Source organism: Pogonomyrmex barbatus, unplaced genomic scaffold (genome assembly GCF_055798465.1).
Source record: "Pogonomyrmex barbatus isolate J1 unplaced genomic scaffold, ASM5579846v1 scaffold7, whole genome shotgun sequence".
Classification (NCBI taxonomy): Eukaryota; Metazoa; Arthropoda; class Insecta; order Hymenoptera; family Formicidae; genus Pogonomyrmex; species Pogonomyrmex barbatus.
The window spans coordinates 629,991-646,151 of record NW_028297171.1 but is presented as its reverse complement, the minus strand read 5'-3'; the positions used below and the strand labels follow the sequence as shown (position 1 = coordinate 646,151).

General features: G+C 30.0%; 2 protein-coding genes across 10 annotated transcripts in view; both read right to left on the bottom strand.

Annotated features, from left to right (window-relative positions):
• The window catches only part of LOC105432862 (uncharacterized), a 552,262-nt gene that overhangs the window by 131,737 nt on the left and 404,364 nt on the right, over positions 1-16,161 (bottom strand). The window lies entirely within an intron of this gene.
• Positions 3,278-6,818, bottom strand: LOC148934823 (uncharacterized). Its single transcript, XM_089083354.1, has one exon. The coding sequence runs from the start codon at positions 5,265-5,267 to the stop codon at positions 4,509-4,511; it is 759 nt and encodes a 252-aa protein (XP_088939480.1). The 5' UTR covers positions 5,268-6,818; the 3' UTR covers positions 3,278-4,508.

Genomic DNA, 16,161 nt, shown 5'->3' with positions numbered 1-16,161 from the left:
TCCTTTTAAGTCGACACACTTTTCCCATCGATACTCTAACCTCTTTAACTCCTCCAAATAGTAGTTGGCATCTTGCTCCGCAAAATAGGCGTGTACGTATGCGATGACCTCGTTCAATGAAAATCTCTGTCCTTCAAGCGAAACTTTAAGCTTAGGAAACAGAAAAAAGTCGCTGGGGGCCAGATCTGGTGAATACAGTGGGTGGTCAACCAATTTGAAGTGCAGTTTGTGAATTTTGGCCATAGCGACCGCCGAAGCGGTCTGTGAGCAGGTGCGTTGTCTTGATGGAACAGCACTTTCTTCTTCTTCAAATGCGGCCGTTCTTTTGCAATTTCTGCCTTCAGCTTATCAAGTAATGAGCGTAATACGCTCCCATTATTGTTTTACCTTTTTTAAAATAGTCGATATACACACAATTCCGTGACTATCCCAAAAAACAGTCGCCATTACCTTCCCAGCTGCTGGAACCGTCTTCACCTTTTTCGGAGCAGGTTCACCCTTTGCAGTCCACTGTTTTGACTGTTCTTTTGTCTCTGGAGTATAATGGTGGATCCAAGTTTCATCTACAGTTATGAATCGACGCAAAAAATCTGACTCGTTTCGCTTGAACCACTCCAACAGGGCCTTGGAAATGTTCATTCGAATTCGTTTTTAGTCCAAAGTGAGCAAGCGCGGCCCAGTGAGTCCAAAGTGACCCAATGCGCGGATAGCTTGCGCATATCCAATTCTTCAGTCAATATGACAAACGCGTTCTTTCGATATACCCATAGCCTCTGCTATCTTTCTAACCTTGACGGTCGTCCAGTACCATTTGGTGAACATTTTCGATGTTATCAGCGGTGGTCGCAGTTTTTGGCCGTCCCGAACGCTCATCATCAGCCAAGCTGGTATGATCACGTTTAAATTCAGCTGTCCATCTTTTTACGGTAGCAAATGATGGGGCAGAGTCCCCGTAAACAGCGTCCAACTCGATTTTAATTTGCGCAGGCGTAAAAAGGCGTTGCCTTTCAAATGTAAGAATTTAATCATGGCACGATATTCAATTTTTTCCATTTTTACAAAAACACTGACATCGACTGACACAAACTGTCAAACAACAACTGAGCGTCCAAAATGGCTGAAATTTTCACAAAAGTCTTTCAAAGCATATACTATTGTAATACTAGAATGGTTTTGACGAATAACGTCATCTCAAGGCTCAAAACTTTTCAGACTACTCTCGTAAAATTGCTGTAAACTTGTTTACATAGGGAGGGAGAAAACCTGCCTAAGATTTTCTAAAAGTTTATCTTTGGGAGAGATTGTAATCTTTTCGAAGGAGGCCCTTCATATAATTGCAGCCGAACTTCACTTATAGGTAAGTTCGCTCGACTGTTCAATTATATTTCGCACCTCCTTCTCTAGAATTACAACATGTAGTTATTTAGAAGAGCAGCAATTTTATTTTTATATTTTATAGCATTTTAATTTTTATCACTCATAACTATATCTTTATTCAGAGTTTGTAACCAAATAAACAAAAGAGAATTTTACATTTGATACCACTTAATGTCTATATTGCTCTGGATTTTTTATCAGAAATTTTTAAATCAAAAGAAAATAAACCTTACATGTCCTGATTTATTAATATATATCGTAACTTTACTTTTTATAACCTAAAACCGCTTTCGCAAATGTGTCTGGTTTTTTAACTATTGGCCTATTATAAAATTTTGCAAAGGTACGTGACCTCAATCCAGCCAGCTGTTTTTCTGATAGTTCCAAGATGTATACCTTTCTTAAATGCTGCTGATGTAGATGCATGCCGTACCGAATGTGCTTTGAAAATCGATGTGTCTATTCCACTCTTGTGTAACAACTTTTTGATCCATCTTGCCAATATCTGTGATCCAACACACCTATATGATTTCTTTGTAGCTATAAATAAGTTGCTTTCTTCTCCTCTTAATTTTTCTGTTACTTGTAAATATGTAGTGAGCACTGTTGCTACACATAAACTCGACTTCTTTTTATATTTAGGCAAAATCAATAATGACTGAAATTTTCCTGGTCCTGAGGTTTTAATCCTATTATCAATTGCAATCTGTACGTTATTGCTTGTTTCAATAATATTTGATATCTTTATACTTGCTAAAGTTTGTACTCTATGTGCTGTACATAAGGCTAACAAGATAATCATTTTTTCTGTCAACTGACTTAAGAACAGGGTTTCTAACGGGTACAATTTTTCCAGGTATTTCAATACAATCGAAACGTCCCATGTGAAGGTATACTTTGATCTCATCGGTTTCAAATTAAAAACTCCTTTTAAGAACCTGGTTATGATCTTATTTTCTCCTATTTTATTTTTTGAAATTAGAGAAATCGCACTTCTGAATGTATATATAGTATATATAGTACCATATGACGCTTTCATTTCGAATCTCTCCGTTAAAAATCTTAATATCTTATTCACCGATGGATTAAAGAATTCTTCTCTTGAGCCTCTGCAAAATATCCATCATAACTTCAAGGCCGATTGATATTGTTTAAGTGTCGCCTCAGATAATGATGCAAGTAAAATTTTTATGGCTTGCCTTGGTACGCATTTATTTATAAATGCCTGGCCGATAATTTCCCTGCCATTAAACTTATGTGTCTGGCCTGCGGATATCTCTTTCTTCTGCATAAGGATAAAAGTATATTCTTATCCGGATAAAATATTAATGGTTTATCTATTAATAATTCGTTAAATAATGGAAACCACGGCTGACTTGGCCAGTTTGGCACAACTACGATTCCTGTCGCTTTATCATTCTTAATCTTATTTAATACTTTTAAAATTATAGCAAAAGGTGGAAAAGCATAGAAATTTAATTGTGACCATGAAACTGTAAAAGCATCTATTCCTGAAGCTTGCGCAATAAAAAATCTCGAGAAAAAAACATCACATTTCCTATTAGCCAGAGTTGCAAACAAATCTACGTCCGGTTTGCCAAAAGAATTAACGATTCTTTCAAATGTCCAATGCGCAAGTTCCTACTCCGTGTCATCATTTTTTATTCTTGAAAGTTCATTTGCTTCCTTTTCCTTTGACGGAATGTATGAAGCCCATAAAAAAATCTGTCTGCTTTCCGCCCATTGCCAAATACTTCTAGCTAGCTTGTTAAAATCAGGGTATCTTACACTTCCCATCTTGTTTATATAAGAGATCGCTGTTGTATTATTATTTAATTCTCAATAAAATGTTACATTTTTCCTTTTTTGGAGTTAGGGCTTCTAACGTTAACTTTACCGCTAATAACTCCTTATAATTAATGTCCCGTAATTTCTGTTCATTGTCCCAAAAAACATACGCCTGTTGAGAACTATCGCTTGTCCCCCAGCCTGTGTTTGAAGCATCCGAAAAAATCGTTAAATCAAAATTATCTCTCTTGATCTCACAGTATGCTGATCTAAGTGACAATTTCCACCAATCCAATTCCAATAAAAGATGCCTGGATATTAACATTTTTTTATCGTAATCGTCATTATTAAGAAGTAACGCAACTATTTTTTCTCTTTCTAAAAGTTTTGTGTATAACCATCCATATTTCACTGCTGGACAAGCCGCTATTAGTTTTCCTAGTAATTTCGCGAATTCAGAAATTAAACATGATTTCTTATTGTAGAAAGAGCTCACCAGGTTTATTAGCGATATCTTTTTCTTGTCAGGTAATTCTAATGAGAATTTTATAGTGTCTATGACGAAGCCTAAAAATGTACATCTTGTTGTAGGGAATAAGATACTTTTCTTCTTGTTTATAATGAAACCTAACGACTCCAGACAATCAATTGTCTGTGAAACATTTTGTCTACACTTTTCAAAACTATCCGCTACGCATAAGATGTCATCCAAATAAATCGCAGATTTCCATCCTCTAATTCTTAAATGATTAATAACTAGTTTTAGAACTTTAGTAAACTCTGGAACTAGTGCATAAATCAAACGGTAAACAAATAAACTGATAAATTCCACTAGAAAATTCGAATCTTAGATATTTTCTACTCGTCTTATGAATCAGAATTGAGAAATATGCATCCTCTAAGTCTATCTTCGCCATAAAATCTCTAGGAAATATTAATCTTGTTGCCGTTCTTATATCTTCTAACTTGAAATGAGTAGTACAAATAAATCTATTTAATCTTTTTAAATTTAGAATGAATTTATATGTACCGTTTGATTTCTGCACTAAAAAATATGATGACAAGAATTGTTTTTTTGAGTTTTTGCATTTCTCAATAGCTCCCTTTTCTAGTAAAATTTTAATAACTTTTAATAACTTTTCTAATATCATTTAATGCTTTAGTCGAATCAATTCTAACTTTAGGTCTTTCTTCTGATGAACTCTTTTAAAGTTAATTCTATAAGTTAACTCTATTAAAGTTAATCTTATATCCATTAATTAGAAGATCTAGAATTACTTTATTATCTGTAATTTGTCGCCACCTGCCAATAAAGTTTTTTAATCTACTAGCTATACTAACTTTTATTTGTATTTGTTTTGTCCTCTCAGCCTGAAAACTCCCTTTCTTGGTGCAAAATCTGTCCTTAGATTGTTTGTTGGCTTCCTTCCTTTGAAGAACAATCTTGTTCTGGCCTGTGTTAAAGCATATGAACTGCCCGTATTTCTGGGATAAGGCATTGTCCCATACGGATCTCTTAAGTTTAAAGGCTGCTTCGACCTATATGATTGATTTGGGAGATTCTGTGGCTGAACTTTTAACTTGAGGCTCATTTTCTCAAATGCTTTAGCCTCCTTTATTTTTTCTCCTAGATCTTCTCCAAATAATAAACTGTCGGACGTTGATTTTTGTAGGACATTTTTAACTTCGCGCGATAGCCTTGGTATGATAACTGACTTTCTACATCTTGTCTGGTTATGATGTAGTTCAGACAATAATTTTGCCTCATCAAACAGCCATCTCAAGAGTTCAATTTTATCTATAGATTCTTCTTCTTGTGAACAATTAATGATTGCAGCTCCTAAAGCTGATAATGCTGCACCTGTTAATTGTTGTGCCTCTTTTCTATAATTATCTCTCTTGCAGGTATACTCTCCTAAGGAAGCTGCTATTTCCGGATTTAAGCTCGGAGCTTCAAACTGTAATGGTTTATCATATTTTTTTAATAAATCATCCTTCTTTGTCTCTGGCACGCCATTTACAGTCCAGAATCGCCATCTCTTTAAAAAGATTGAATGTATATCCAGCTCTAAAGCCTGTGGTTTGTTAGGGTCTTCCTCCATAACCTCTAATATTGACTCATCCAAATAAGCTTGCTATTTGAGATACTTTCTATTTCTGTAATATGTGTATCATTTTCCTTGTTCTTTTCTGTGTTTAAAAAAAAAGTATAAGAATAAGAGACATTTTATCTCTTTTATCTCTTTTATCTCTTTTATGTTGTCTCTCTTTCTCTACAAGGAACTGAATTTATTTAAGGATACAGACCAGTGTTAAAAGACAAATTATCATTCCTATTGTGATTTAGATTATTATCTCATAACGTCTTGTCACTCGTGCAAGCGCGTACTAATGTTTCACTATCTTGCCACTCGTGCAAGCGCATAGGAAACTTCCACACATTCTTTTCTTTTTTTGTATATGAAAGCAGATAATCCTTTTTGTCTTGCCACTCGTGCAAGCACTTCTAGAATTTATCAATACTGCTCTTTGTCTTGCCGCCCGTGCAAGTATTTAAAAAAATTTTTTAATGCTATTATTTGTCTTGTCGCTCGTGCAAGTGCCTTATGCCTGGTCTTTGTCTTGCCACTCGTGCAAGCGCTATTTGGAAAACTTAACCTGACCTGATCCCTTTTGTTTTCTAAAGTAAAAATTTTTTCTAAAGATTTTTTCTAAAGATACATTTGTTTTGCGCTTAAAATAAGCATCGTTATCTTCTAACATGTCTTCCTCTTGCTCACTGTCTTTTGAATTATCAAACAATTCTACCTCTCTTTCTTCGTCTCCTTCTTCTAAGGACCTAATCTGTTCTATCATTTCTTTAAGTCTTTTCTTCATTTCCGAAATTTCTCCCCTTTCTCTCTTTCTTTTGACTATGGTTATGACACTTTTATTCACCAACTATTTTTTCCGATCCGACTTCCAGCGCACATCGAAAGAAATTGAGAATAAGATAGCGGATAGTGAGGGCGACGCGGGCCCGTTTCATTTAAAAATTTCTCTAAACCGATGTGACATCTGGCGACACGAAGGAAGACTACATGTTGTAATCTAGAGAAGGAGGCGTGAAATATAATTAAAAATTGTTTACTACTGTTGCATAGTATGCTTTTTCTGCATGTTTGATTGATGGTCAATGATGTTGACGTTCGCGGCGAGTTTGACAGTTCGCGATTTGTTTCGGAGTGTAACTCATGTTTGTGCCTATTATTTTGCAGGTAAGTTTTATTTTTCATTTTATTGTCCTTTACGTACGCATTTGCTTTTTTGCAGAAATGAAAGCTACAAATGTTCAAATATTACAAATCTGTACAAATTGTTGTGCAAATTCTTAATCATATTATGATATTTGTTTAAACAGTATATCAAAATTATTTCCTTGCAATAATTAAATCTATATATAAACAGGTAACAATTTAATAATCCAATCTATATCTTTATCAAGATATATATTAATGTACATATTACTATCATAAATTCAGTATTTGTTAAAATTTAATTTAATTTAAATAATTTAACAAAAAGATATCATCAAATCCAAACAAAAAGATATTTAAATATTATTAACAGATACAAAAGATATTTAATTTAATTATTATTAACAAAACAGAATGATCTTAATGAAATATATTAATAAAAGTATAAAAAAAAAGTATAAGAAATATATATTTTAAATATTAATAAGACTGAATTATCTTTTCGAAAGTGTATTAATATAAGTGTATTAATATAGTATAGAAAATATATTGTTTTGTATTTGTACCAAAATTACATGTATCATACATTTTCAAGATTATCAAAAAAAAAATTGTAAAGCGACATCTTGAAATACTTTAACAAATCTTAAGTAAAACATATTGATTAATAAACTGAATTTGAACTGAATGAATGGATTGCATTTAACTTATTTATTTACAAGAAAAAGAAATAGGTAAGAAAGTTATAATATATGTTCTAATTTATTTTGATTTTAAATGATTTAAATATTTTAATATCTTTTTCTCTTACAGTTTACGCAAAATTTATTAATAATTAGAAGAAACATATTTAGAAGAGACATAAATGATGTCTTAAAAGGACTTAAAGGACTAGTATACTAATGATAATGGCTCAATGGTTATTATTTACACAAATGTTTTTAATTCCTTTAGAGTAATTAAATTCTGATTTTTATATACACATGCTATTAAAATGAAAATAATAAATTGAAATAATTCTGATATATTTTAGGATCAATATATAAACAGGTAAAAATCTAATAACTTTGTATTACTTCTTATCTGTATTTTTTTGGAGATACATATTATTTAAATATTTTAATATCTTTTTCTGTTACAGGTTTATGCAAAATTATCAATAATTAGAAGAAACATACTTAGAAGAGACATAATTGATGCCTTAAAAAACTTAATATATCAATGATAATGATTTAATAATTATTATTTACACAAATGTTTTTAATTTCCTTGTAAACTGAATTTAACAAATGGATTGAATTTAATGAATGTTGAATTTAACGAACTTAACGGATTGAAACTTAATGAGAGATTGAAAAAAATTTACTTACAAAAAAAAGAAATAGGAATAAAAAAATTATAATATGTATTCTAATTTATTTTGATTCCTTCAAATATTTTAACATCTTTTTCTCTTACTCTTACTTTACGCAAAATTTATCAATAATTAGAAGAAACATATTTAGAAGAGACATAAATGATGCCTTAAAAGGACTTAGTATACCAATGATAATAGTTTAATGGTTTGTAATACTGTTCTCTCAGTTAGATTTTTCGGTTCTTGTCTATCATTATTTATATTCTAATTATATACTACAAAGTCATCGTATCATTAAATTTGATACATCAAGTTCTTTTAAAGCATCATTATTTACACGAACGTTTCTAACTTTTTTGGAATAATTAGATTCTGATTCTTGTGTACACAAACTAGTAAAAATTTAAATTTAAATTTTGCGTAAACCTGTAAGAGAAAAAGATATTAAAATATTTAAAGGAATCAAAATAAATTAGGACACATATTATAACTTTCTTACCTATTTCTTTTTCTTATAAGTAAATGTTTTTCAATCTCGTTTCATTAAGTTTCAATCCGTTAAGTCCATTCATTAAATTCAGTTTATTAATCAATATTTTTTATAATTCTTATACATTTTACGATCTAGATATATATTTTTATTTATATTGCCATATATAAATTAGTTAGTATTTGTTAAAATTTTATTTAATAATATTTAAGCTTTAATAAATTTTTATTCTGTATTTTTATCTAGATACATATTTTCATTTATACTGCCACATATTACTTATTTGTTAATTATGTAATAATATTGCTTTCGAGTGTTTAATTCTTATATATTTTAAGATCAATATGTAAGCGGATAAAAATTTAATAAATTTTTTTATTTCAGATCTATATATTTTGTTTAATAATATCGCTTTCGAGTTTTTAATTCTTATATATTTTAAGATTGATATGTAAGCAGGTAAAAATTAATAATAAATTTTTATTACTTTAGATTTATATTTTTATCTTGATATATATTTTCATTTATACTGTCATATATTACTTGTTAAAATTTTATAATATTGCTTTCAAGTTTTTAATTGTTATATATTGTAAGATCAATATGTAAACAGGTAAAAATTTAATAAAAATTTTTATTATTTCAGATTCATATATATCACATATTATTTGTTAAAATTTTATTTAATTATATTGCTTTTGAGTTTTTAATATAGTTAATAATTTATTTAAATAATTTGTTAAAAGGACATTAATAAAAGTATAAGAAATCAGGAGAGGATAATGTCATGGGTATTAAGATAATAAAAAAATACATTATATTATTGAAGATTTTATATATTTTTATATATCACAGGATACAATATTGATGATACATACATAATACATAATATTTGTTGTTATAATATTGTTAATAGTATAGTTGTTATAATATTAATAATATATGTTATTTAATGTATTGTTATAAGTTATAAATCACTTTTTTACCGCCACGTCTGCTTCTGCGTCTTCTGCCTCTACCGTGTCGACCTTCTTACTGTAACAAATTAAACAAAATTATTAATAATTATCATTAAAAGAAACGGTAATAATGAGATTTGGCTGCCAAATAAAATAAAAAAATATATATATATATATTTAATTATTATTATACATTAGTGAAATTAAGTGAAAAGATGTATAGTTACGTTTTTCGGCCGGTGATGTCGTCTCCTGTGAGGATTGTGGCGGCTGCGACGATGGTTGTGCAGGTTGTATAGGTTTTGCAGGTTGTGCAAGTTGTGCACTTTCTTTTTCCAAGAGTTGCCGCTGTAGCTTGGCTATTTCAGCTTTCAGCTGGACGATAATATTTTGTTCATTTCCATTTTATTCTATTTCCATTATACTGAAAAATATTAAAAAAAAGATATGTCGCGAGCGCCGAGAACGCAATCACGCCCATCGCTGACAAAGCGGATTGCGACAAGCGATACTTTACCCGACGAATTATTATTTTATCAAGCGATAGCGATTACCAACGCTATCGTGCTAATCGCGCATTTATTGTGTAACCGCTCCACGTGAAGCAACTGCTAACCGGGTTGCGCGGCCCTTACGCGGAAAGCCGCCGCGCGACCCAGAAATATACCGCGAACGCTGACGAACATTTTAATGACACGGCAAGGATCGGTCGCCTGGAACAGGATAAAAACGGGAGACCGATACTAGGAGAGGATTCGTCGAGATCCGTCTTGCCGTCACGTCTGTCGCGGTCCGAATTAAAAAGGACAACCTGTATCAATTTTTTAATAAAGTTTATTGAGTGTCGAACAAAGTGGTGAGCGCCTCTTTCCCGCCGACTCCTTGATCGATCCCCAAAACGATCCGCACAACAGATATTAATAAATTAAAAAATTTTAATATGTATTATTAATTATTATATTTTAATATTAATTGTCTACTTACGCGTTTTCTTGAAATTCTTCTCGAAATTCTATTTATCCAGAGGACAAAGTATCTCGGGCGTACACACGTAATATCAGGAGACACCGTATCGTAGTATTTTGATGTATTAACGTAATATTTTGATGTATTAACGACGATGATAGCGACAAATGATGTTAATACCATGGCCATGATTTTGTCCATTATAAACGGTTCACGGTTTATATAGTCGTATTAACGTGATAGTAATATTTTCAAAAGTCTTTAAGGTCAATATTCATAGTCAAATTTTATATTTTTCCTTTTTAATGATGATAGCACACATTGATTGCGTTCAGCAGAAAAAGTATAAATCTTTGATATGATTGGTATGATTGATTTTTGTTGTTAGTTCCTCGCAACTGTTGTAAAATTTTTCAATGTAAAATTTTTCAATACGATTGATTTATATATTTAAATTCATGAGGGACTAAAAGCAAAAATCATATCAATCATATCAAAGATTACATTCAGAAATACGTATATAAACAGATATAGAGCATTTATTAAAATGTAAGGAATGCTCTTTGAGTGATAAGCAATTTTAAACTTTTCTTACTTTTGCGCACACTGGCGTTTCGAGCGGCCTATTTTCGTTATGCATGTTTATTGGTCGAAAAACCATATGATTGATGCGATTGGTTAGCGCGACCACGTGAGCTAAATGTATAAGCCTATAGGTTAATGGAGAAATTGTGAGTGACAAGGCGGATAAAGTTCAAGTAAAGTGTTGTACACGAACGTGCGAGTGATAAGGATTGTGCTAAAGAATAAAAGTGTATATTGTGCGTAGTATTTGTGCATACGTTCTTACAAAAAGAAAAACAGGTATTATATTTTTATTTTTATAAATATTGTAGAATAATCAGTTTATATTATTATAAAAAACTGAGAAATTGATTATATCATTTCTAGGTTCGAATCTAAAATCTAAGTTCGTGGGAAATTAGGTTTTCTATTTACTAGGTGAAAAAAGATAAAAAAATTTTTAATATATTTGTACTAATTTCATTTACGTATTTTATTAACATTGACAATTAAATAGTAAAACAATAGTAACAATATAAACAATTAAACAATGAAAGCAATAGCAAAACAATAATAAGTAATTAGCGAATAAATTATAGTCGGAAACTTAAGTAACAGCAGTAGCAAATTCATAACATTGATTTACTTACTGCTTAGTAAATTATACATGAAGATTAATGTCAACATAATATTATAAAATAGTCAAAATATTGAACTATCAAAGATGTCGATTGAAGTGCATCATAAGCAGTCGATAAGTTTTTCATGCTTGTATGATAAATTTATAGAAAAAAATTAATATTATAATTGATAATTTCAAAAAATAGATCAATACTTTTTATAATTCTTATACATTTTACGATCTAGATATATATTTTCATTTATACTGCCATATATAAATTAGTTATTTGTTAAAATTTTATTTAATAATATTTAAATAGGTAAAAATTTTAAGATATTTAATAAATTTTTATTCTGTATTTTTATCTAGATACATATTTATACTGCCATATATTATTTAATTGTTAATTATGTAATAATATTGCTTTCGAATGTTTAATTCTTATATATTTATATTTTAAGATCAATATATAAGCAGGTAAAAATTTAATAAATTTTTTTATTATCAGATCTATATGACTAAATATGTAAAATTAAAACAGGTTCGAAAATGTTTATTATTTATCCAATTTTAATGTATTTATACATTATAATATATAACATAAATAAAAGTAAATAAATAAATAATAAATAATATTAATAGCAATTAATAATATATTAATAATAATAATTATTATTATAAATAATAATAAATTAATTAATTGAGTGCTGTGTTTATTTATTTACAGGAATTATTCAAAATGGCCACCATAGCATTCAATATACAATTAAGTGCGTCGAAAAAGATTTCTTGTAGCGTTTACAATCATATCAGGTAGCAATAATTATGGTGACTCTTCGTCTGGACAAATATGTTTTGTCATACGTTAAACGGTACATTTTCTAATAATTCTGGCAAATCATAATCATAATCATAAGTTATTGTACATGGCGCTATTAAGTTTTACAGGCATTTTAAAAAGTCCAATTTATAATTTGATTAAAAGCGTTATTTGTATGGTTTTTATCGTACATAGTTTGACTTAAAAATTATACAATATAAGTATCATATAGTATAATAAATTGACTTACTAGTGAATTATTCAATATATCGGCCAACAGATTTTTACTAAAACGATGTTGATAATTGCGAACGACATATTCATTAGGATTTTCGTAGCTCTAAATGTGAGAATTATGAATATTAAATACTTAAATACCTTCACGTATAAAACAAGATTTAAATATTTAATATCCATAATTCTCACATTTAGAGCTACGAAAATAATGAATATGTCGTTCAAAGTTATCAACATCATTTTAATAAAAATCTGTGGACCGGTATATTGAATAATTCAATATAAGTTTATTTATATGATATTATATGATACTACTATTATTAATATTTACTATTGTATAATATACTTACTATTGTATAATATACTTACTATTGTATAATATACTTACTATTGAATAATTTTAAATCAAACTTTATGATAAAAACCAATACAAATAATGCTTTTAATATTAAATTGTATGTTGGATCTTTCGAGAAAGATATTTCTTTCGAAATGTCTGTTTAATAGCGCCAAGTACAATAATTTTTTGATTTATGATTTGCCAGAATTATTAGAAAATGTACCGTTGAACGTACGACAAAACATAATATTTCAACAAAACGGAAGGCCACTACATAACTCGCGTATTGTTCAGCAGACGTTGAATGAATAATTTTTACGTCAATTCGACGTGCCTAATTGTGTATTAAGTGCCATGGTGGCCATTTCGAAGAATAACTCTTGTAAATAAATATTGTTTTAATATTATTACAATAATAAATAATAGCACTCAATCAATCAATTTATTATTATTTATAATTATTTTATCAATTTTACATATATGATAAAAAAACTCTATAATTTATCAAAGCATTTTAGCAAAGAAATTTACAAGCATGAAAAATTTACTAACTACTTATGGCGCACTTCATTTGATCTTTATATTAGGTTGACATTAATCTTCATATATAATTTAAACTTTAAAGAAACTTAAGTGATATGTATCACAACCTAAGTGGTACGTATCTTTTTTGTCTCTGTATCATTATTGAATGAAGAATTTCTTTATTCCCATGTGGTAATAGTTTTAATTTTTTTAAAAATATTATGTTATGAAATTGCCATATCTAACTTAATTCTAGTTGTGATCAAACTAAAAAATAAAATCTATGTGGTAGTATCTTTGCGATCTTTGTATTCATTGAAGAGTTTTTATTTCAATCCAAGTGGTACTAGCTTTAATTAAAAAAAAAATTTGTTTTCACATTGCTAACTTAATTCAAATGATATTGTTTGTATAATAAATAAATTTGATATTAATAACTGACGCCAAATTATAATTCTATTATAAAATTAAAGTGATATGTACTCAAGTGATATGTATATTATTTAATTTAAAAAATAAGATTTGACAGAATCTTTTATTTTATTTTAAAAAAATAAAACCTAAGTGGCATATATCTTTGTATCTTCATTGAAGAATCTCTTTATTCTAACCATGTGATAGTAGTTTTAATTTAAAAAAAAAATTATGTTACAAAATTGCCATACCTAATTCAATTCTAATTGTGATTAAACTAAAAAATAAAATCTAAGTGCTAGTATCTTTGTATTTTTTTGAAGTCTTCCTATTCTAATCTAATACTAGTTTTAATTAAAAAAAAATTGTTTTGATATTAACTCAACTCAAATGATATCATTTGTAATAAAATTTTTGATCAATAACTGGTGCCATGTTATTATTATAATCTTACTATAAAAATTACGTTATTACACTAAATTCAAGTGATATGTTTTACTATACTAAACCCAAGTGATATGTATGGGTGTCCAACAAGAGACACAGAAGGACACAGTGTAACACAATGAATTATTTTATTCTTGTTTAACATTAACAAATAACAAGGATGAAATGATTCATTTTGTGCCTCTCGTTGGAAAACGTCCTATTATTTGTAAAAAATATAAAATATTTGCTCAGTATAAAAAATAAAATTTAACTGGCAAAATCTTTTATTTTAAGAAAATCGAATCTAAGTAGTACGTATTTTCATTGAAGAGTTTTTTTACTCTAACCCATATGGTAGTACTTTTAATTTTTTATTTGAATTTTCAATGAAGAATCTTACTATTTTGATCCAAGTGATATTAGCCTTTAGTTCTTAGTTCTTTAAAAAGAAGATTTTGTTTCCACATTGTCAACTTAACTCAAGTGATTGTAATAATGTATCAAATTTGTATAAAAGATTTGATATTAATAATTGGCGCCAAGTTATCTTCCTGTAAACATTGAGCTAAAAGTTTACCTTAGTCAAATTATATCTTCCTATAAACATTGAGCTAAAAGTCCACCTTAGTCAAATTATATATTAGGTGTACAAAAAAGTTCTGAGCTTTAGATTTCATACAACCGAAATAACAATTTAAATTTTATATATCTTCCCGCCCTTTTGCGGTTTTAAAGCGTTGACATTTGGCCTTCTAAAATGCCATACGGTTTGACGTTTGATGCACATAACCTCAAAAATCAGTTGTGTTCACTGGCAATAACAAAAGAGTATATTCGATTTTCCATTTACTTCGCGTTTCGTCTGAAGAAAAATGCTGCTGAAGCAACTGCAATGATTTGTGCTGCATATGGAGAAAACGCTATAAATCATACTACATGTAAAAGATGGTATCAAAAATTTCGCCAAGGAAATTTCAGTCTTGAAGATGAACCGCGTGCTGGACGCCCTCAAAAGATTGAAACGGACGAATTGCAAGCACTGCTGGATATAAACTCTGCGCAAACTGAAAAAGAGCTTGCAGAACAACTTGGCGTTACGCAGCAAACCATTTCCGTATGTTTACATATGATGGGAAAGGTTCAGAAGGAAGACGGATGGGTTCCGCATGAATTGTCCGAAGACAACAAAAATCGTCGGCGTGACACTGTACTCACTTTGCTTTCAAAGTTCCGGAAAAAAGATTTTTTGCACAAAATCATTACAGGCGATGAAAAGTGGATTCTTTATGATAACCCTAAACGTGGAAAATCATGGGTTGATCCTGGTCAACCTTCGATAACGACATCAAAGCCCAATATCCACGCCAAGAAGGTTTTGTTCTGTATCTGGTGGGATTGGAAAGATGTGTTGTATTACGAGTTGTTACAAACGGGTGAAACAATCACGGCAGACCGCTACCAACAACAATTGACCAATTTGAGCGATGCATTAGAAGAAAAGAGGTCATTTACTGGTCAAGGACGTCGTAAAGTGATCTTGCTTCATAACAATGCTCGACTACATGTTGCGAAAGCGACTCAGGACCATATCTTTGCGTTAGGCTGGGAATTTCTCTCGCACGCGGCGTATAGCCCAGACATGGCGCCTTCCGATTACTACCTATTCGGTCGCTGCAGCATCATTTGGCTGATGCACATTTCGTGAGATTTGAAGAAATACGAAAATGCATCGATGACTTTATCGCTTCGAAGCCGGTGATCCTTCTATCGTCAAGGAATTCGCAAGCTACCCAAGAGATTGGCAAAAGGGTCGTTGATGCAAACGGGAAATATTTCGCTAATTAATATTTTTTTGTTTGTTTTTGAATAAAGATTGAATTTTACAAAAAAAAAGCTCAGAACTTTTTTGTACACTTAATATGAATTAAAAATATAAACGAAGTAAGAATGGGTTCGGAAGGATAGAACAGCTGCTCTCTCGAAGATCAAGCGTGGAAACGTGATTCCTCGAATCCGAGCGCACTGATAAATCTCGAT